This window comes from Crinia signifera, chromosome 2 (assembly GCF_055691185.1).
Source record: "Crinia signifera chromosome 2, ASM5569118v1, whole genome shotgun sequence".
NCBI classification, from domain to species: Eukaryota; Metazoa; Chordata; class Amphibia; order Anura; family Myobatrachidae; genus Crinia; species Crinia signifera.
In genome coordinates, this window is record NC_139218.1 from 295,461,393 (window position 1) to 295,485,043 (window position 23,651).

A 23,651-nucleotide genomic window follows, 5' to 3' on the forward strand; every position below is an offset into this window, starting at 1 on the left:
CCCAGTGGGGGTCCCAGGCCCCCTCCCCTTAAGTGACAGCAGAAGCTGCAGCTCTTCTCCTCTGCCCAGCACACACTGCTTTGTCGAAGAAAAGAGAGCCAGTAGGCGCCTTCTGTACACTAAAAAATGTTTTAATCAACAATCAACATACAAGTATCACAATTCACAAACACATAACATGTACCTATGCATGCATGCAAAAGAGATAAAAGCTAAAAAAAAAAAAAATATAAATAAAGTAAAAAGTCTGCATCAGATAATTACCGAGTCCTGATTGGATGGTGTGGATGCCAGTAATTATAATCCCAACAAGGGTCCAGAGCTGTGCAAGATGTTAGTGTCCAGAGATGTAATACTGAACAATTTGTAATCCAAGGTAAGTAGACCACTTGCTTAGCACTCTCTGTTGGATGCCCGATATTAGTTGGTGGCGTCCGTACTGTGGAATACAGCACTATCACCCGCGGGGTCGACACGTCAGTATTGTTGGTATTCAATGCTGGGTAGTTGTCAATTGTACTGTACTGACAGCATATAAACTGCACATTAACACACAACACAGAACTGCCTGTAGGATCCAGTGCTGACAGCTTGGAATGTTCTAGACTAGAACATGACTAGAACATTCCAAGCTGTCAGCACTGGATCCTACAGGCAGTTCTGTGCTGTGTGTTAATGTGCAGTTTATATGCTGTCAGTACAGTACAATTGACAACTACCCAGCATTGAATACCAACAATACTGACGTGTCGACCCCGCGGGTGATAGTGCTGTATTCCACAGTACGGACGCCACCAACTAATATCGGGCATCCAACAGAGAGTGCTAAGCAAGTGGTCTACTTACCTTGGATTACAAATTGTTCAGTATTACATCTCTGGACACTACCATCTTGCACAGCTCTGGACCCTTGTTGGGATTATAATTACTGGCATCCACACCATCCAATCAGGACTCGGTAATTATCTGATGCAGACTTTTTACTTTATTTTTATTTATTTTTTTATTTTTTAGCTTTTATCTCTTTTGCATAGGTACATGTTATGTGTTCGTGAATTGTGATACTTGTATGTTGATTACAACATTTTTTAGTGTACAGAAGGCGCCTACTGGCTCTCTTTTCTTCGCTAAAGCTTTCTGTAAGGGCGGCAACCCTAAACCAGAGGGCTGCATTCTGTACATCACACAGCACACGTGCCCCTAGCGCTCAAAATCACCCCCCAGTTTTGACACACTGCTTTGTGCTGGGTTGCAGTGTGGAGGTGGTTAAAATACAATATTTTCTCAGGATTTTTTTCTAAGGGTATAATGTGAATAATGTGAGGAGTAAATCTCAGGTAAAGTGGTACTACTGTGTGATGTAATGTGAATAAAGTTGCACTACTGTGTGGCATAATTTGAATTGGGGGTAAAATTGTGTGGCCATGCCCCTACCCAGCAAGAACACACCCCTGTTTGGGCTGCGCGCCAAATGTGTGCACTGTTTCTATTTAAAATATTGCGGGTAGGAGCACCAAAATGATGATTGCTATGATGAGGGTTGATGGTGCTGGGAAAGGAGAGCAGGGTCAGAGGCGGAACTAGTGGCGGTCCTAGGGGGCACCAGCCAAAATCTTGCCTAGGGCGTCATTTAGGCTAGGGCCGGCTCTGGCAAGATCATAACGATGTAAGGTTTGACAGTAAAGGATGGTCAGAGAGACTGATTTGAGAGGCAACGACTGTGAAAGTCCTTCAGATACACATACAGTGGTATCACACACACCTATCATCCGTGGTTTCCAGTAAAACACTAAATATAGCATTTTGCATGCAGATACAGCTGCAGCAACAAAAAAATAAACACCTGCAAAATATCAGTTTAATCAGCAGAAGCTGCTTGTGTGTCCTATTCCTGTCAGTCTACAAAAAAAAAAAAAACATTTTAATTGAAAAAGTCACATGCAAATATTATATTTTAATTTATATTTTTCACAAGTTTTTTTATTTTATTTTTTTCAATTTATATAACTAATGTGAGAGATGCTGGCATTTTTAGCATATATTATACATAATGTGAGAGATGCTGGCATTTTTAGCATATATTATACATTATCTCAGAGATGTTGGCACTCAAAGTGTTAATGTACAAGCAGGTTAGATGCATGTGGACACATCTGTGCATAATGTAAGTAGACTGTAAACTGCAAATACCAACTCTAGAAAGTGCACTGTATCCTATTCACAGGACATAACATTTTGTCTGGTAACTAAAATATTAATACAATTATTATCATTGCAGCCAATGACAGACTCTGCAGAGGGAAGGAGAAAAACATAATACTTTTTTTTTAAACACATGATTATGAACAAGTAGTAGGGTGAGGCACACTATGGGGCAATTGATACCCCTTTCAGACAGAAAAGTCTGAAAATCCCGGCAAATACACGGCATTTCAAATGCCGTGTCAATTTGCCGGGAGCAGCCTGACCCCCCTTCACACAGAAGAACAAAATTACCGGGTTGAAAATTTCTACCTGGTAATTTGCTGAATAACACGGGTATTTCTTCTGTGTGAAAGGGTCAACACGGGTCATAAATCCCGTGTCCTCGACCCTGGTCAATTCCCGGGTCGGAGACACGGGATTTACGACACGGGTGTGCCCTTTCACACAGAAAAAGGACCCGTGTATTTAATGAAATTCCCGGGTGGAACTGCTTCACCCGGGTATTTCATTTTCTGTGTGAAAGAGGTATGAGCAAGGGATCAGTAAAGGCCCCCAAACACTAGAACGATTTTTAGGCCGATTGTCCGATTTCCGATCGATCGTCCGATTTTTACCGATAATCGACAATAATCGGCCGATTATCGGTAAAAATCGGCCGATATATCGGACAATGGATCGGAAATCGGACAATCGGCCAAAAAATCGTTCTAGTGTGTGGGGGCCTTAAGACGTACAGACAAAAGGATACACAGGCTGTACTGAAACAGTCAGCCATAACAGTATGTAAATTGGTTATTGCGTCCAGTGAGAGGCCTTACTGCTGCAATCTTGTTGTACAGTATGAAGAGATATGAGCAGCTAGTTTCACTGCTTTGTTCATGCAAATCCCCATTACATACTATGAAACTGAAACCACACAAAATATCCAAGTTCTAGAACTCTTCTGTCGTGCTCTTTCCTGTATATTATCTGCTTAGACAATAAGATGCATTCAAAACAGTCCTCCTATTCTTCCCTGAATGTTTTTCCTTCCTTCCACATCACATCTATAGCAGTACATTATAATTACTTTATCAACAATTCAAACTTTGGTCATAAGATCTGTCTCCTGCCATGATCCGGTATTTGTGAAACACAGGTCAGACACTATTCCTTCTGGTCTCCATATTACTGTACCCAAGGGCAGAATTATTCTGCAAGCAGATTTGCATTTCAAATATACCCACAACCTTCAGTACATAACACTAACATGTTATTGTGACCAGGTGCTGCTAAATTACACAGGAGAGATGCAACTATGCTCCAAGACAGGGGCCCCAGAATATACTTTATGTAGAACTGTGCAGACTCCAGTGGTATAGCTAGGTGCCACGGCGCCCGGAGCAAGGGCATGTTTCGCGCCCCCCCCCCAATTTGCAGCAGGTGAGGCTCCTGCGCAGTGAAAAGTGGGCAAGGACCATGGCATACTATATAACGCATCGCAATGCCCATGACATACTATATAACACTCCGCAATGCCCATGACATACTAAATAACACACCGCAATGCCCATTACATACTATATAATGTACTGCAATGCCCACGACATACTATATAACACACCGCAATGCCCACGACATACTATATAACACACCGCAATGCCCACGACATACTATATAACACACCGCAATGCCCACGACATACTATATAACACACCGCAATGCCCACGACATACTATATAACACTCCGCAATGCCCATGACATAATATATAACACTCCGCAATGCCCATGACATAATATATAACACTCCGCAATGCCCATGACATACTATATAACACACCGCAATGCCCAGGACATACTATATAACACTCCGCAATGCCCACGACATAATATAGAACACTCCGCAATGCCCACGACATACTATATAACACTCCGCAATGCCCACGACATACTATATAACACACCGCAATGCCCACGACATACTATATAACACACCGCAATGCCCACGACATAATATATAACACTCCGCAATGCCCACGACATACTATATAACACACCGCAATGCCCATGACATACTATATAACACACCGCATTGCCCATGACATACTATATAACACACCGCAATGCCCATGACATACTATATAACACTCCGAAATGCCCATGACATAATACATAACACTCCGCAATGCCCATGACATAATACATAACACTCCGCAATGCCCATGACATACTATATAACGCACATCTTTATACAATGCCACCAGGTGTTTTTGTACCCGAAAATGCATTGGTGTTGCAACATGTAGCTGCATAAACTCCCCATCAGGTATCCCCCAGGTCCACGCCTTTCAACTCACCATAAACTTAACCTAAACCTTAACCAATAAACTTATCTAATAAAAAAGACACAGACACAAGTGCTGGCGTTTCAAACTGAATGTCAAATTTATTTGACAATTAAACTAAACTATATATATAATGGTGGCGGCACCAAAGAACGGTCACTATAGGGAAAGTGGGGGTTAAAGATGTTTACCATACACACCATCGCTGGTGATCACTCTCCCCGGTCATCCACTCGTGCTAGTGGAGACCACCCCCCGGGCGGGAGCATGGCCGATGACCATCGATGTCAGGGGAGAGCGACACCCCACTATCTGCACACACACCTCAAGATCTTACAAGGATGACCGTTCTTTACCGCCGCCGAAGAGAGAAGAAATAGGGAAGGGTGGGTGGGGCTTTTCTGGACAGAGGAAGAGCTTCTGGTATCACATGCCCTTTCTTCCCTGTCTATACTCCTCCCACTGCTCTGATAGGCCTTGTGCCCATCCTATTTACATGTCAGCTGACCTTCCAGCGTAACCTGGGGAACCCATCAGGGGTTTATGCTCTCTCATTGCTTATTCAGCATTCGTGGTTCTTTAGGGTGCACCAGAATGTGCAGATTTAAAACAGGACACTTCTATATCTGTGTGCGACAGAGTCACTGAATCTGCAAACTAAGTAATATGATGCAGCTGTCGCAGCAACTGTACAACTTCCACTGTACTTTCTATAAGGACTCAGGCCCTTATTCAGGTCAATTCGCAGAAGGGGCCCATGCGCCCGATGTTTCTTCTATGCGTATTTCTGCGCATGTGCTTGTTGCGTGCGGCCACGGCAAACAGATTGTTTGCTGGGTGCAGGTAAGCAACCTTGCGGGCGTGGGGTGTAGAGGGGCGTGGAGTGGTGGGCTGCCATATGGGAACTCCCAGCTCTTCATGGGCATTCCTATGAGAATGCTGGGCATTCTCATGCTAATGAGACATGATGGACAGGTGGGGGGAGGGCAGCTGACATCACCGGATGTCAGGTGCCTGCCTACTTCCCCCCGAGCAGACACACATCTGTAAGGTTGCTCTGAGGCAACATCATTCGATGGTCAGCGATGATCGAATGATGGGGGCGGATCCCACCAGGCTGTTAGGCAGTAATGCTAATCATTACACTGCCCAAATAAGTTTCTGCATCCCTAATGCATAAGCACTACATAAAGCCTGCAAAGCTTCATCTTCCAAGATTCAATCCCATCAAAACTCAAGACTTTCAGCAGGGTCTGCAAAAATCACTAACGTGACAAAAATGTGTATACCTGTAGAATGCCGTATGAGGCAGGCGATGGTACGCGATGGCAGCCGATGTTATACAATTTTAAATTGTATACCATCGCATTGTATGGCACTGTATGCCATTCTATCACATATACAATGGAATGCGATTTAAAATTGTATAAGCACCTTAAAGGGTTTTCCCATGTTAAAAGTGGCCCCTATAACTTAAACGTGTTGGGTGCTTACTATGTTAAAAGCACCCCCACTATCAACGCCAACCCTAAGCATGCGAGCGCAGCGAGCCCGCGCAGGGCTGCGGTACGCATCCTATGACCTTTTCATATCCCCACTATCCACATCGGCGTGGGGATGATTTTATATAGTGTGGCGAGCGCAGCGAGCCCGAAGTGTGGCGAGCCCCGCAAAGGGACGCGGAATACATGTAAAGTAATACTCTATATAAAATCAACTCCACGCCGACGTGGATAGTAGGGGTATGAAAAGGTCGTAGGACGCGTACCGCTGCCCCTTTCGGGCTCGCTACGCTTCGGGTTGGCGTTCATAGTGGGGGTGCATTTAACATTGTAAGCCCCCATTAGGGTGCTTATACAATTAAACATCGTATAGGGGGCTTATACAATTTAAAATCACATCGCATCGCAGTGAATCGAGTGTATGCCATGCGATGCGATTATATGTCGTGTGGACGCCGTGCTAGTACACAAGTGCCGGCATCCCTAATAAAAAACCACCTGTCCCCCCCCCACATCGGCTGCCCTGCACATTTACTTACATTGTAGGATGGCCAGGAGCAGGGCAAACAGCAGGGGTGCCTGGTGCCTCTGGGTGTGAGGCAGCAGCAGGCCGTGACCCCAAAAATGTTGTGGTCACCCCCCCTCCAAGGGGGCCCTGGGCGGTTGTTGTACCGGGGCCCAGGATTTCTCTTGGTGACCCTGGCAGGTCGGAGGGTTCTGCTCCACCCGGTAGACTAGGTTCCCCACCAGCAGCTTGGCGCCGACCTGCCAGACCTCGGCGTTGGGCACCGCCTCGGGCACCGGCTGTTTATGGCGGTACAGGGTCCAGGCACCATATGTTTTATAGTGGTACACCGTACCACCCCGTACCGCCATACTTGCACCACTGCCATAACTATGCATTTACTGGATTAACTTTATTCAAATCAAGGTCAATAACTCAATAGTTCAGTTTACATTGCATATGGCATTAGTAACATTACATACTTACATCTTGCCACTTCTGATCCTGCTCCTGCAGTTGACTCTTTACAGTATGCAATTCTGTCAATCGAATTTCACGCAGCTTCTGAAGTTCCTCTGCAGTGCAAGTTTCCATTGATTTTCCAGTGATTTCCATTGATTTACTTCTGCAGAAATAAGAACATATAAATCTATTTACATTGTGCACTTAAAACCAAATAATCAAAGTAGTTGCCTGTAGGAGTTTTATTTTCATATAGAGCAGTTTGTGAAACTTCAATTTCCAAGTATCATGTTACAGGATCTTCACACAACTATTCTGGGATTGGTAATCCTGCTCCTTCCACTTCGAGTCTGTGGCTCTCTGCTTTCATCTATTACTGTCCTCAAATGTGTGGATAAGTCAGTGCAAACTACTAGTCCAGCACAATCTACACTGCATTACTGCACTGAATTAAAGTACTGTTATTGCTACATTTCGGCATGACCAATACACAGCACATTTTTACCATATTTGTCAATACATTACAGCAAAGAAAGTGGAAGAGAGCTAATTCATCTCTGTTTTGCTGCCCCAATGTTTTGCTGCGAAAACAAAAATCGGTTTCACCAACCACAGCCCCGTTTCAGCTGTAAACAGGGCTGCTTTAGGGGATTATGCTTTCCTGCTGCAAAATAAATCCATAAGCCGCAGCTTGTTCCATTTTATCGGAGCTAATTAAATAGCCCCAAACGAGCCTATTGCCCGTAGTCAGTGATATCGGCCATTTTGACTGAAGTGCTGAAACCTGTAAACACAAAGCTTCTTCCAGAATATGGAATAACAAAAATGCATAACAACCTGGACTAAACAGGACACAAATGAGGAAGTTTACTACTCCTGTAATACATGGCTGTAAAAGTACTAGTAAACAACATGCTCCCTAGTGGGGCCTACACACATAGCGATTTTTTAGCCATTTTCTAAGCAATCTGACTAGATCGCTTACAAAACTACCCTACATCCATGTGTGTGCAGGGGCCAGCGATAGCGGTAGAATAAAGAATGAACAGGGTCCCTAAATATTGTTATCGTCAATGTTCTCGCACCAGAAAACACTGGCACTGACAGCTTGCTCAGCACACAGCACTACACATCGCAGTGTGTGTGTGCTGAGTAGCGCTGTGTGTTAAGTGATCTAGCCTAGCTCAGATTGCTCAGCACACTCGCTGTGTGTAGGCCCCTTATGACTGTTGCAAGTTGAGAGCACAGAAGTTTCACCTGCCTTTTAGCCTAAACAAATGACAAAAGGCATTTGACCCTAACCACATCCCAGTGAGCAGACAACCAGAAGTTTTTGAATGCTCTTAAAAAAGTGTTTTTTTTCTACTTTGAAGTCTGAAATAAAGGTACCCCTAGGTTTTTTTTCTCAATGTAGATGACAAATGTAGGCTTATAATAGAGTTATGGAATAACCAGGTTTTACCAAGAGTGCTAGTTTAGGGACAGATTTTTGGCCACCTATAGTCCTATGAAGCATGTTCGGAGCACATTGATCACCAGAAAGGAATGTTAAACATCTAGAGTGCATATAAACAGTCACTTTATAGTCTCTTGAGCAAAGTTAAAAAGTGTTGAATTTTATATTTATTACACTGCAGAGATGGTCTTAGATGGTGGATTGGGTTCAAGGAGTATATGAAGTAATATTTTTACAGTACTTAAGATAAAGATTCTATATGGGATGACGAAATAGCAAATTAAAACAACTGGTTATATATCCAGGGCCGGCGCCACCAATAGGCAGCTTTAGGCATTTGCCTAGGGCCCCGGCCACTGCAGGGCGGTCGTCAGGAGCAGGGAATCCCCCTGAATGGAGGTAAGCAGCTCCCCCCCCAGCAACCTCGGCGGCTGCCGCCGCATCGCCCCCTCCCCCTGTAGAATGACGGCGCCATCGGCATCACCCCCGCCCGCCCCCCCAACACCGCTGTGGAGCGACCGCGGCATCCACCGCGGGCCACATCGCAAAGCACCCCTCCGTCCACCCGCCTGGGGCGCTCCGGTACCTAACACCAGCCCTGTATATATTAAATGTTATAGACAAAGTAGAATACACCTTACAGGGTGTACTATATAAAATATTTTATATAAGACCACTGAATTGTGCTATTTTATAGAAGTAACTCACATCATTAAATGTGTTTACTTTTCTCCCTATGCCTGCAAGCATATCATTTTGAACTGTCTTTATACAGCACAAGGAAAGTGACAATGGAAGCAAACTGATGGCCTTGTTCAATTTTTTGCAAACAACTACATGGCAATCCATCAACTATTACCAGGATACAAAGCAATTAGAGTGCGCGCTCTGTTGTTTTAGCTCGGCCAGATCAATATAATGTATTGTGCTTGGAGATAAAAAAAAGTTTGAAAGCTCTTCATTCGCTATCCTATCTCCTCGCATATTAAGTAATGTTTCAATACTACCCTCATTTCAAATCAGCATTTACCAATTCTGTTCATTTATTTTCAGTAGCAATAAAAAAATAAGGCCTGATCTATAAAAATATAAATGTCTCTATTATTTAGGAATTTGCTTGGGCCAGTTAAGAGAAAGCTCTGATGCAGCCATTGCTTGGTTGAACCTAGGATAATTGCCTAGCCCCCCCCCCCCAACCACCACTACTAATCAATGTCCTGTATCGGTGACACTGCAGGTCCCCACAAGGCCCAGTATCTGTGACACAGAGGATTTCCTCCACCCCAATCCCCAGCAGAAGCTTTGTCCAACTGCACCCAAAACCAAAAGGAGGCCTGGGTACATTGTGCCACCTTTTTTTGATCTGGAACAGCTTTTCAACCTTTAAAAGGACAAAATGCAGAGACAGATTGAACACAGAGTACTCAGATTTTCTCTTTATATTTATTTTAGTCATCAGTGCACAATATTATAATTAGAGCCAAAACAAACAGCCAAGTAAAGCTGAGCCAGGAAACCTTTACTGAGGGCAAGATATTTTCATCGGGATGTTCATGCACAGCACGGAAAGCAGCATGCGCCTTTTCCAACCCGTCTACTCATAAGTCTACTTGCTATAACTTAGCAGATAATGAGAACATACAACACAACCACATAACTAGACATAAGCAACAACGTGGCTGATAGCGGAACATGTAACTGACAAACTTACCCACTGTCAAAGGAAAGCTTTTCCCGCAGTCTGAGAAACCAGAGAAAGAGTAATATGTACACTTTCCATGTGATGAACAAGCAGAACACTGTCAGTGTAACAAACCCACACCACACATTGGGGCAGATGTATGAAGCCTGAACAAGAGATAAATGCAAGGGTGATAAGGAGAGGTAAACGTTCAGCCAATCAGCTCCTTACTGACTTTGGTTAGCAGGTGATTGGCTGGATGTTTAGCTCTCCTTATCACCCTTGGATTTATCTCTTGTTAAGGCTTAATACATCTGCCCCATTGCCTTTAGTTTTTATAGCTCCATTGGAACAAAAGTAACATTTATCTGTACATATACACATCAACCAAGAAAAATGGAACACATGTGTTTAAAAGAAAAAAAATAAAGAGCAAAAGTTTTTTTTTTAAATACATAGATTTTATTTGAAACTGTACATTTTATTATAGTCAAAACCTTTCAACATTCTAATACAGAGACCAGTTTCCACAGTAAATGCTGTGAGTACTTAAATGTCGGGAGGATTGTGCAAGAGTACTTACAGTCCTTTGTATCTCACCTTAAAATGAAGGGTTACTACAATATCTGTTTTTAACACCAATTAAAATGAACTTAACTATACAATAAAACGCTTGCTGCTGTCATTTTTATTGCAACATATTTTGTAGATTAGTGATTTTAAACCACTTTGCCATAATTTGTGCGCAAGTTTGCTCTGACCTGCCATCCCTGGCACATGGTGGCTTGCCCGGGCTAGGAGGTGCAGAAAAAACACTGGCCAACCTTTGGTTCTATACAGGACACATATAAACGCACAACCTGCACACAGCGTTCATGTAAGTGGTGTGAGAGTGTGAAGCGAGAATCTGAGGGGAGCAGACTAGGTGAGCATGGCAGAGCTGGGGCCACGGAGTGACAATGTACAATAAAGCTTAACATACACCTAAAGATTTATTGTCCAATCTGGCTGTTTAAACAAAAATCTGGTAACTTATAGCAGCAAATGACAGCTAACCATTTGCTTCAATGCTGGAAAACTGACAAAAATGGTCATTCAGGTACTGTATTACCAGATTTTAGCTCCAACCAGCCAGATTGAACAATAAATGGTACTTGTTTCCTAGCACTGGGACCCGATCTGACCCGATATTCGGGTTTAAAGAGCTTCCTATACAATTTTAAAATCGCATCGCATGCCATTACAATGGCATGCGATGCGACGCGATGACACCCGATTTCATACTGTACAGCCACCCTGATGGCTGATTACTATGTAAAATGCACCAAAACACCCGATTTTTAATAGTACACCCACCCTGATGGGTAATTATTATGTCAAAAGCCCCCCCATTGTTAACGCCACCCCACAATCAACGCCAACCCGAAGCGTGGCAAGCATAGCGAGCCCGCGAGGGGTGGTGGTGCGTGTCCTTCAACATTTTCATACCCCCACTATCCACATCGTCGTGGAGTTGATTTAAGATAGTGTGGCGAGCACACCGAGCCCGAAGCGTGGCTAGCACAGCAAGCCCCGTGAGGGGCCGCGGAATACATGTGAAGTAATACGCGTGCGCTCGCCACACTTCGGGCTCGGTGGCTCGATGCGCTCGCCACACTATATAAAATCAACTCCACGCCGACGTGGATAGTGGGGGTATGAAAAGGTCAGAGGACGCGTACCGCCGCCCCTCACGGGCTCGCTGCGCTTGCCACGCTTCGGGTTGGCGTTGATAGTGGGGTGGCGTTAAGAATGGGGGGGGGGGCATTTGACATAATAATTACCCATCAGGGTGGCTACACAATTAAAAATCGGGTCATATCGCATTGCATGCGATCTGGTCGCATCCGATGCAACCCAATCTGATAGACCCGATTACATAAGATTAAAATCGGTGGCGCTGTGCTAGGAAACAGGTACCCAATAAATATATAGGTGTATGGCCAGCTTTTAGCACAATACAAGCTTAATGTGAACTTAGAGGCTACCCAGTAAAAAAAAACTGCTTGCCAAGCTCCATGGACAATGGGTGGTTCACATTACAGGTTTTTCCTAAGATCTACTGCTGAATAAAGTGAAACGCCTCCACCATTGTTATGAGACACTGACCACCAGGCAGCACAGATACCCAAACTGAGTGTGTGTCAGATGAAGGTGCAACAGTTAGAATTCTGACAGTCAGTATACCGACATCAGAAACCTGACTGTTCAAATGCCCGACAGTCCAGATCCCAACTGGCAGTGCCTATTCTCCCTTGTGGGGGTCCACGATCCCATACAGGGAAAATAGAACCTGTGTCGAGTGCAGCGAGCCACCAAGCCTGCAGTGGGCTTATTTGTGCTTGACCTCAAAGTACTAGAAGTCAGAAATCCGATGTTCTTATACCCACACCCAACCATACTGAGATAGCTTGCACTAATTCCATAACATGCTAAGGAATAGTGTGCAAGAATTCACATGACATGTTTATTAATGAACTAAACTTAAAATAATTAGGTACTGTATAACACTATGCATGTTTAGCAGCAGTTGTTCTTCCCAAGCGTTTATTTCAAACTTTGCTATAAAATACTAATGTTGTTATTTATACTTTTTTATTTATTGGCGTGGCAATATACAGGTAAATAGAATCAATAATACTTGACAGACCATCAAGTTTCCATGCTTTTGGAAAAAAATAAATAGGACTTAGCAGGAGCATCCAGATTTCTAACATGCACAGTCAACACTGGTTCAATGTATACTACACACCAAAACACAGAGTTAAACCACTGCATGCAAGCATCACAGTCTCTAACCTTTCCACCATTTGTCGTTTCCTATGACTTCTCTTGCTGGCTTCTCTTATTGACTCCCACCTCCTGAGGTCCTCGTCACTGCATGGACCAGATGTGAAATGCTGTGGCTTTGTATTGTGCAAAGCTTGGCCTAAAGTAACTTTTCTTTTCAACATGTCATCTTTCTGCAGTTTTTCTGAAGCTTTGACCACTCTTCCTTGATTATCACTCTTGCTAGATTCTGGGGACTTCTTTACCAAACAAAGAAATTTAGATTGTAGCTCTTCTGGAAGAGTCCAAGGATCAGGAAAAGGAACTGCGTTATAATTGTCTGGTGCACCAGATACATGAACTTCTTTTCCTTCAGGCTGTGCTCTACGAACAATCATGTCATCCTTCACCAGATCAGGGAGATGTTCTGTGTCTTCCTTGGATTGTAGAATAATATCTTTCTCTATTTCCAGCACTTGTGCTAAAGGTGTTCCAAGGTTCACCACTTGATTAAGGTGGAAGGTTCCAGTTTTCCTTGAAAACAAATCATCATTTTGAAGGTCTGGCAGTGTTCCTATGCTATTCTCCAATGTGGATTTCTGTGTACTTGAATTATGGAGAGAATGTATGAGTCTAGGACCAGATGCTGGGTCTATTTTTCCTTTTCTTTCAGACGAGAGTAATTCGGATGTCATTTTTTGGAGAGCCTGGAGTATTAAAAATTGACTGTAATATCCAAACAGTACAAAAAAAGAAGGATAAATAAATATAAAATAGATTCCAACACAACACACCAATATTTATTCATGCAGAGCACGCCATTTTAGTAACCTTGGATTCTCGGATTTATATTCTAGATTCTTTTCCTCTTTACTGATATGCAATTGAGTTTCAGATTCTGCAGTGCATTCCTGATGCTTTGTCACTTCACTCTTCAGCTTCAAGATTGGTGAAAGACCAGATGCCCACTGAGAGTCCTCCCCAGGCCGCTTACTGTACAGCCAATGTGAAAAGAGGGAGAAATTCATTTGTGCTGCGTTTGCGCTCTTTACAACACCACTTCTAACACCAACATTATTCTAGATTACTGTTTTGGGACTATCCTGACTCCAGTATTTGTCAACAAAATGCACCACAACTGACAACATACTGTATCTATTCATTATCTATTCATTATACATATAAAGTCAATACAGTTCTTTGTGCTTTATTTATAGTACTTCGAACATAAGAGAACAGAAATTCATAGAGGTTGAAGGTAGGATACCCTACAATGGTGGTGTAGGGCATGGTTATACGGGCCGAAATGAAGAAGAATTACAAAAACTAAAACTGGTTTATTGTATTTTGCCTTTCACAGGAAGGTATTTGAGTTCCTGTAAAGGAACATTACAATTGTATAGAAATGAAAACTAAAAATTCAATTTAAAAAAATTATTTTATTCTTAAATGCACAGCATCCATTAATACTATAGTTTGGGTGCTTAAATTGGTATGAGGTCACTAGGTTGACAAGAGGAAGGTCGACACGTACTAGATCAACCACTGAAGGTCAACATGTCTGAAGGTCGACAGTGTCATTAGGTTGCACATGTATTAGGTCGACCTGGGCTAGGTCCACAGTCAAAAGGTTGACATTGCGTTTTTCACTTTTTTTTTTGATCTGCCCTACCATCCACTAGGGCAGGGCTGGGCAACACCGGCCCTCCAGATGTTCGTGAACTACACATCCCAGCATGCCTTGCATCAGTTTCAGCATGGCCACATAGCAAAACTAATGCAAAGCATCCTGGGATGTGTAGTTCACTAACATCTGGAGGGCTGGTGTTGCCCAGCCCTGCACTAGGGTGTGGAGAGAGAATAAAATAGTGTGCCGAGTATAGTGAGGCACATTGCACTTTTTTAGTGTCCATGTTGACTGTGTCAACATTTGGGATAAAAAAAAGTGAAAAACCCCATGTCCACCTTCAGTGGTCGACCTAATGCAGGTCTACCTTCCTCTTGTCGACCCTAGGACCCATACCCCTTAAATTTGCATTGCACGGTCATCCATTTAACTTAAACAGGGCACACTGTGGTTTGTACATAGAGCAAAGAATAGTACAATAAAATCTCATCCGATTATTATATTTCTCTAGTGTTACATGTAAGGGATGATCTATTCAAATAAGGCTGCAGGGGACAAACCTATTCAGAAATATGGCAGTGTACAAACCACAGCTTTCAAGGAATTTTTTCAATTGTTAAAGCTATTTTACTCTTGAAAATAATGGTCACACATCTCCTAGTCCATCAGTAACCCACACCATCAGAAAATATGTTTCCTACTCTTAAAACAAGATGTCCACTATCAACTTAAACTTTACAAATGACAACTGTACTGTCTTGGCACTTGTGAGCAGTGGCTCAGATAAAAAAAGAACAAGAAAACTACAACACAAACCTGAATCCCTGAAATTCATTGTACCAAGGACGAGAAAGTGGCCTTGTCCACATAGATTTGTGAGGCAGACTATCATCTGATAAGGTTTTAATGATTAACTTGTCAGAGGTGACTGTCAACAGTGGGGCAGGTAGATTGACCTTTCTAACATATAGGTCATCCTTGATAATATTTGGAAATTGTCTTGGAAATTCATCATCTTCATCTGAAGAAAATCTGGTATAATCAACATGTCCTTTCAATGGCATTTTATCTGGTTTCGCATCCAGTTCTTCTTTGTCTTGGCTATTGTAGAAAACAGCCAATAAGTTAGCCATATCTCCATGCAAAATTCCAAAACTCCCCCGGCATGCGCTTAATAACTCCAACCATACAGCAAACATTTAGCTGGTTTTATGGAAATAAAAATCACTAAAGACTCCTCACACGCATGGTTAATTTTGGAAATCCAAAATAAAAATGTAGTAAAACATATGCACACATTGAAGAGGCTGTATCATGTGCCCAATATGCAATGGATACAGTGACTTCAGGACTCTAACCTGCGGAGTCTTTGTGAAGTTTCTGGAATAACTTCTTTTAAAATTTCCAATGGTTTTTGTGACTCCATTTGAGGCTGAGCACGAAGACTAGGTGCTGAAGCTACAGGAAACTGCTTGCTGTTCATGTAAAATTTTCTTTTTGCTAAATCGTCGAGCACCAAATCCGGCAACTTCCCTTCATTTTCAGAATCTGAACTGCTTGAAAAATGTTAAGTAGACAACATAAAACTCCTCAGACAAATTACCATAACCCGTCTACTGGCCCATTCCATAGCTTCTGCGTGAGGTAGTTTCAAAGTGGAAAGTACACATTTAGTGAATACGGAGGAATTTATCACTTAACAGCTTGCAAACAATGAATATCTTAAATATTATTAATCAATAATAATTACTTATTAATATACATATACAATGCTAAAGGATTTGCATATACAAGCACTATCTCTAAACACAACCTCCTAAAATGCTCTACCCTCTACAATGTTCACACAAAAAACTTACATATATTCTTTTCCTACACTTAAAAACCTTATGTACCCACAGAAACATTGCCGTGACAGTGAATCATATAACCAACCAATAATGTATTACCCTTGCAGTCTTAGTTGACCAGTATGCAATAAAATAAAATTTTAGCTTGTGAACCAGCGCACTTACTAAGGAGAGAAAACGTATGGCAAACCAGTATATCAACAATCCTACCTTGAAAATGTTCCATCAGATTCAGTGAAAATGGGACTTGCCCAGCTCCTCCTGTTGTCCTCATTCTTGTCCACACGTTTCTTCCTTAGGGGTGCTGGCATGTAACTTATCTGTTTCGTTTTACTTGGGAGGAACTGATTAAAATTAGCGGCTGGTTTGGGCTCCAGGGTAGAGCTCCTTCGATAAATTTTTTCGTTTTTGCCCGGATCCTGCATTTTGTATGTGACTTCAGAATCCGTGTCACTTTCCCCACCTGCAATACATCATACAGGAGACTAATGCTTGTTTACAAAGAAAATTATACAATTATATGATTTGTAGCCACTTAAGCTTGGTACACACTACCTGAGTTCTAGGTATTACTGGTCCAATCAGCACGATAATTGAATAGTATATATAGAAGAGTGCTAGATCACCACCATCATACAAATTCCATTCAAAGCCCACAAAGCTATTTGCTTAGTTTTCCAAGTCCGCTAGCCACACTATATAAAATCAACTCCATGCCGACATGGATAGTGGGGGTATGAGCGTATTAACTATAGTGGGCGCCGGCAGCTGAGGCGCACACACACACAATATGACGCCCACCCTGCACGCCCATTGCCACAGCAGCCAATAGCGGCAGGGGGGCAGTGGCTCAGCTCAGCATAAATTAGTTTAAAACAAACAATAGCAAAGTAGCAGCAACAGTTTTAAAATATAGCATTTATTCCAAATAAACATGCCCTCACACAGTATTTATACAAATTAGCTTAAATACCTTTGTTTTTATATAATTAGACAATGTGTGGTAGATGGGCATAAGCGCTGGCTGTGTTTATTTAAATGCTTAAATTCTGAGAAGTTGAATGAATCTACTGAGATAGAATTTGTCACGTCGAATTTGTCACATCGATTGTCACTTTATTAATCAAACATCTCAGAATTTAAGCATTTCTATACAGGCAGCGCTTATGCCCATCTACCAAACATTGCCTATGAACCAAAAGGGTCTGGGACACCCTTAAGGCATAGCAGTGCCTGTTACCAAACTGATTAACAAGGTGAGCTCAGTGTACCCACTTCGGTACTTATGTAGTATCTGGGCTGCCGATTTCTAAATCGGGTACATCGCATCGCATCGCATGCGACCATCGGATGCGATGCGATGACCCGATTTTTCCATAGGAATCAATGTTAAAATGGACTGAGTCCATTTTAACATGGAATTCAATGGGAAAAAGGGGTCCTTTTCATACCCCTACTATCCAAGTGGGCATGGAGTTGGATATAAACCTGTGGCGAGCGTAGCGAGCCACCGAGCCCGAAGCGTGGCGAGCGTAGCGAGCCCCGCGAGGGGACACAGAATACCGTTCGCTCGCCACGCTTCGAGGACGGTGGCTCGCTACGCTCGCCACAGGTTTATATCCAACTCCATGCCCACTTGGATAGTAGGGGTATGAAAAGGACCCCTTTTTCCCATTGAATTCCATGTTAAAATGGACTCAGTCCATTTTAACAATGATTCCTATGGAAAAATCGGGTCATCGCAACCGATGGTCGCATGCGATGCGATATCGCATCGCATCTGATTGTATGCCTTAACTTAAGGCATACAATCAAAAAATCGGCAGCCCAGATACTACATAAGTACCCCCACTTCTTTATCTCAGCCTAGTAATATTCTATGTAGATCTAAATGATGAACAACATTCTTGGGGCACTAGTAACACACGACAGTAGCAACTTTAAAACTGAACTATCGGGCGTGATACAGAAAACAGTGTCAGACTAGTTTTCTGTTACATTACACACATTACTACACAGATAACACACACCGTAAACAGCAGCATGCTTATTTCTAAGCTGCCTGTTCACATATCTTCTTAAATGGGGACAGAACCACCTTAAAAGCAAAAATATTTAAAATTCTTCTTAAAAGTCGCTTTGCAAGAATAAAATCTTTTACATATTGCATCTAGGCATGCCAGTATCATGTCTGTTCTGTGTATTTGGCTCAAATGTCAATGACTACATGGATACTGGAAGTGCATGGACATCTAGCGTCACAGCCTATTCCGCTGGAAGAAAGACATTCTCTAGTCTCAGAGGAGCAACGTGAATACACAAAAGATTAAATGCACTACTGGGATTAGTTATACAGTAACAGCCAAGACGATGTTCAACATGTAAATAAACAACACATTTATTGTATTGCTACTATGCCTCACAAACAAGCTATCCAGCGAGCTATTCTGCACAGTTCCATCCTTCCAGAGCAAATGCAGAACTAGAAGGATATTTACAAAAATAGCATCCCAAAGTATAATAAAACGGAAGAGACAGAATAAGTCAGTAAGTAAAAACAGTATGCTGAAAAACTTACCCTCGCTGCTCCCTTTAAGAGTCGCTTCCGAGGAAAGGCTTGTATAAGACCGGGAACCAAAAGAGTCCAAACTATCCCAGGAATCGTCTCTTTTATGGGCAGGAGTGAGATTTTCTCCTTTTTCACTGTACCACAAATCACCACAACCACTATCTCTGCCACTCCTCTTCAAGCTACCAGACTCCTCTAGCGCCTGCAATTTGACAGAAATGGTATATGCTGTGATAAGCTGTGACGCTCACGGCTCCCCGCTCAAGTGCCGCTGCTGATGCCCACTGGTCCCCACCACCGGTGCCTGTCCCGACCCCCGCTGCGGTGGCACATGCACAGTAGCTTCTTCGGTACTGCATATGCACTGGATCCCAGCCTCTGTGGGATGCTTTGGCAGCAGTCCATAGCAGCATACTCACAGCCCCGATTCGGTGCATGCGCAGTATCGTCCTCAGTATCACGCATGCACAGAACCAGTTTTTATAGTATCCCAGCAGCCCATATAGGGATCCCAGAGGGAGAGAACACCTTCCAATAGGACTGCCTTGGGTGACTGGCAGGGCAGACTTCCAATTGGAAGTCACAGTGAAGCCAGTGCAGTCTCACAGACTGGCTTCACACATAGGTGGATTTTACCTGGGGGGGGGGCTGCATCCCTGCAGCCCATAGGGGAAAACCGCCACTGTATTGGAATATTTGCTTGTTAGAGGAGGCAGACCAGAGATATAAATATTAAGATACATATACAAAAGGGGGGCAGAGGCAAATGCACCTACAAAATTGGTGATAAGGGGAGAAGAGCGAGTGGCTGAAAGACACACAGGAGGTTGGTGTAATGGGCCCCATACATCAGCAATCACAATTTATGGATTTCCAGATACAGGGATTTTTTGGCCAGATAAATGGATTTTACAATCTATCTGACTTTGCCCACACATTACAGATTTATTTCAGTGATCGGCAGATTTTTCCATCTAAAGATTGCATCTTCATATCTGGAAATTGCCCAATCGATTGCTGTTCATAATGTAAATAGATGAAGAAGATGAATTGGGAATGCCCACATATATAAAAAAAGATCTGAAGATAATACCAGATTATTAAACATGTTTAAAAACCTGATTAAGCAATCGATTGGCGATTTTGATTGGGATTGCCAAAAGGGGAGCCCACACATCTAAAATTAATTGTGGCAATCATCTCCATATCTGAAAATTGTCACAATTAATTGCTGATTTATGGGGCCCTTTAGACAGACAAGCATGTACTGAAATAAGAGAGAAGTGTGGGCTAGGGAGGATGTGTGTGATGCTGCTGTGCCTGCCATTCTAACATTATTATGGCGTCATTATAGCAGTTGGCAACCTGTGCCCAACTGCAGCACCCAAGGAAGTGACAATGGGACTGCCATGAAGAACATCTGCACAATGCTTTCCCAGTCCATGCCACCCCTGATGATAAGCTGAAGCATGCTGAAAGGGGGTATCTGTGTTCTGCTATGGATTAGAAAATGGTCCTCAGTGGATAAAGCTGGCTATGGGGGGGATCATAATCGTTCTATTGCTGACAAAGATGGTCATGGTACAATTTTTTACCTCCATCTCAAGCACCCAGGATCATTGTGCAATGACTCATTTATTGAAAGTATGCAGGGATGAAATAAAACTGAATGTGTAATTAATTAGGAATGCACAAGTGCAACGGCAAAGAAATTACCCAACCTTTAGACTGTAAATATGTTTCTAAAGATATCTCAAGGTTATCTATACTGGAATTGTCACACCTATTACAAACCTTGACTCTCATTAATCATTATTGATTGCAATTTTTTTTTTAAATGTATTTAGTTACACAGAGTAGCAGCTCCGACATGGCATGGGCAAACTTCTCATCATGGCTCAGACTTCCCAAGATGTGGGTGCATCCCGGAATTTGTGTGCCTTGTTCACACCCATTATTTTTGCATTGGCTGCAGCCCGGTGTGCTTTGTTGCAGGTGTGACTAGGTGCACATGCGGTCGCATTGCAGGCATGATGAGCATGGATACATCTGTATGTGCGGGGACTGGACGCACTGGCGTCCTGGGGGTACGCATGCGCAGTTTGACTTCCAAGGAAAGGAGGAACTTTAATCAGCAGTGGGGATCGCAAAGGGCAGTTTAGGAGAGCTGCCCTTTGCAATGGTCATCGAATATATTGGTACATCGGAGCGATGGGTGGCGGGATGTACCGCTGCTGCTTGGTACACATGGGATATTGCTATTGCCAACCAATCAGAATCTACTTCTTATTTATATGGCACCTTCTGGAAGATGATAGATCGTATCTGATTGGTTGCCCATAGCAAGATCCCATCTGAAATATTAATCCCATTTTAGTAATTTTCCCCCATTTATATGCAACAGAATTCCAAGTAAACATTTAAAGTATTGGATACATAGCATGCATAAACACACACACACACACACACACACACACACACACACACACACACACCGTTCATGGATACAATACCCGATACTAGCAATCATCAATTGTATTAGAAAAAGCAATGCAGTCCTTATATTTCATTTAAACCACGTCGCAAAAGCATGTCTAATTTAAAGATTCATTGATATTCGAGTTACAGCGGCGCTTTAAGAGAGGAGGAGGTCCGTGTGCAGATATTTCGAATTGTGCCCCCTCCTCTCTTCCGGGCGCAGCCCCCCAGCATGCAGCGCAATATAGTCTAAACACTAGAGCACTCAGACTCTACTGCGCATGCTCAGATTTCTGAAAAAAATACTGCCGTGACCGTTTTTTTCCAGCGATTGCGGCAGCGCTGCTGGCTTTATCATGGGTCTACGGAGAGGTGCGTATTAAAAATGGGTTCAGTGTGTGCAGTGTGGGCCCCCAGGACTCCGGGGCCTGTCTGCACAATGCACCCATTATAAATATGCCCCGGATAACCACCTCGCTGTAACAATGGAATATGGTCAATGATCTTGACCATATTCGAGATCATTGACCATATTCAATGGATCTTTAAATTAGACACATTCGCTGCGTGGATCGAATGAAAATGTAGGAATTTTTGTAATACAATTGATGATTGCTCTCTAGTATCTTTCATTATATCAGTAAACGGTGTACATATTTATGTATGCTTTATAGCCAATACCATAAATGCCTTAAATGTTTGTTGTTGCATATGTAGATCTTGATTATATGATGAATTTATGAGGTGTGTTGAGTGAGGATTGGTTGCCATAATTGTTTTTATTCAATGCCACTGTTTTTTTTTTTTGCGTCGTCACTGTTACTATGGTGATCTAGCCACCATGTGTGGACACGGAGGGAAAACCGCAGGTCAGGTCTATCACTGATTTGTCAGTGGGAGGTACACACCATGTGTTTTTAAATGTTATTGCTCACAATTGGGCAAATGTATTAAGCCTGGCAAAGAGATAAACTGGACATACAGTGCAGGTAAATTGGAAAAAGAGAACGCATCAGCCAATTAACTCCCAATTCTATTATTTCAAACACAGGTGATTGGCTGGTGCATTATGTCCTTCCACTTTATCTACAGTTTATCTCATCGCCAGGCTTAATACATCTGGCACAATATTTGTTTGACCCTACCAACGGGCGGCACGCCCTAAACATATGTTGGAAATAAAATGAACAGTTTTATTGCTGAATAAAGCCACGGTGCGATTTTAACAATAAATCGCCAGGGATATGGTCGCTAAGCGATCATATCCTCCGTGTGTACAAGGCAACTGTCATCAGGAGTATGTTCCCGCAGCCAGCCCTGGGGTGGTTGCTGGTCGCAGGAGCATGCTCCTGCGACCAGCTTCTTCCCCTAGCAGTCAGCCGTTTCCCTGCCTCTTCCCCTGGCAGTGTTCATTTTCATCAGCTACCATCTCTGGGACACTGACAAATATATTTCTCCGTGTGTATGGAGGTTTAGACTCTGCTGCTTCTTGGATCTCTATCTATGTCTCCATATCTCCATATATATTTAGCGCTCGCCAGGCAGGAGAGGCACTAACAGCATACACAGTTTAATACTTTTACATACAATTGTACAACTTTATGGAGGAAATTTACTAAGAGAGACTATCACGGCTGATCCCGTGTACGAACAGGATCGACCGTGATAAACGGCCTGTGAACTCATCTCATTTACTAAGCTGGCGAGTTCTCCGTGCAATGTTTCTCTGAGTAAAAAGTTAGAATAAATAAACTCAGGCTGACCGCAAAGTCAATCGGGGTCAACATTGTGGTTGACCCCAATTGACTTTGCGGTCAGCATGAATTGCCAGTTCCCCCCATAGATGCCCATGTTTAAACTTTACCTTATATGGTGGGAACCGGCCATAGACGCCCACTCCCCTAGAGCCAGTAGGGGTGGTGAGAATTTTTTTTTTCCCCACAGGTACCCATTTGGATTTCTACTGGAGAAGAGGACAGGGCTACAGAGGACTCTATAGGTAGGGAAGTATGTATGGATGGTTTATGTAAAAAAGTTGTAGTTCTTATGTGTGTGTTTGATTTATTTGGGTACTGGTTCTGTAGTTAAAAGATTAACATGATTTACAATATGCGAAAAATAAATTACAAAGCATGAATTGCTGCCTACATTCCAAATGGTAAACTGTATGTACAGTACGTCAC

The 23,651-nt window shown here is 42.8% G+C and overlaps 1 protein-coding gene across 5 annotated transcripts in view; it reads right to left on the reverse strand.

The window, feature by feature from the left end:
* LMO7 (LIM domain 7) overlaps positions 1 to 23,651 on the reverse strand; it is a 183,159-nt gene that overhangs the window by 39,876 nt on the left and 119,632 nt on the right. For 3 of the 5 annotated variants that reach the window (XM_083168852.1, XM_083168847.1, XM_083168849.1), the window contains exons 8-11: positions 19,000 to 19,192; positions 16,632 to 16,884; positions 10,167 to 10,196; positions 7,024 to 7,162 (exon numbers count right to left, since the gene is read on the reverse strand). In XM_083168852.1, coding sequence (XP_083024978.1) covers positions 7,024 to 7,162; positions 10,167 to 10,196; positions 16,632 to 16,884; positions 19,000 to 19,192 — 615 coding nt within the window. Of the gene's footprint in view, positions 1 to 7,023; positions 7,163 to 10,166; positions 10,197 to 12,974; positions 13,671 to 13,775; positions 13,938 to 15,387; positions 15,673 to 15,929; positions 16,128 to 16,631; positions 16,885 to 18,999; positions 19,193 to 23,651 lie in introns of all 5 variants that reach the window. The other 2 variants (XM_083168851.1, XM_083168850.1) reach the window with 2 other exon arrangements.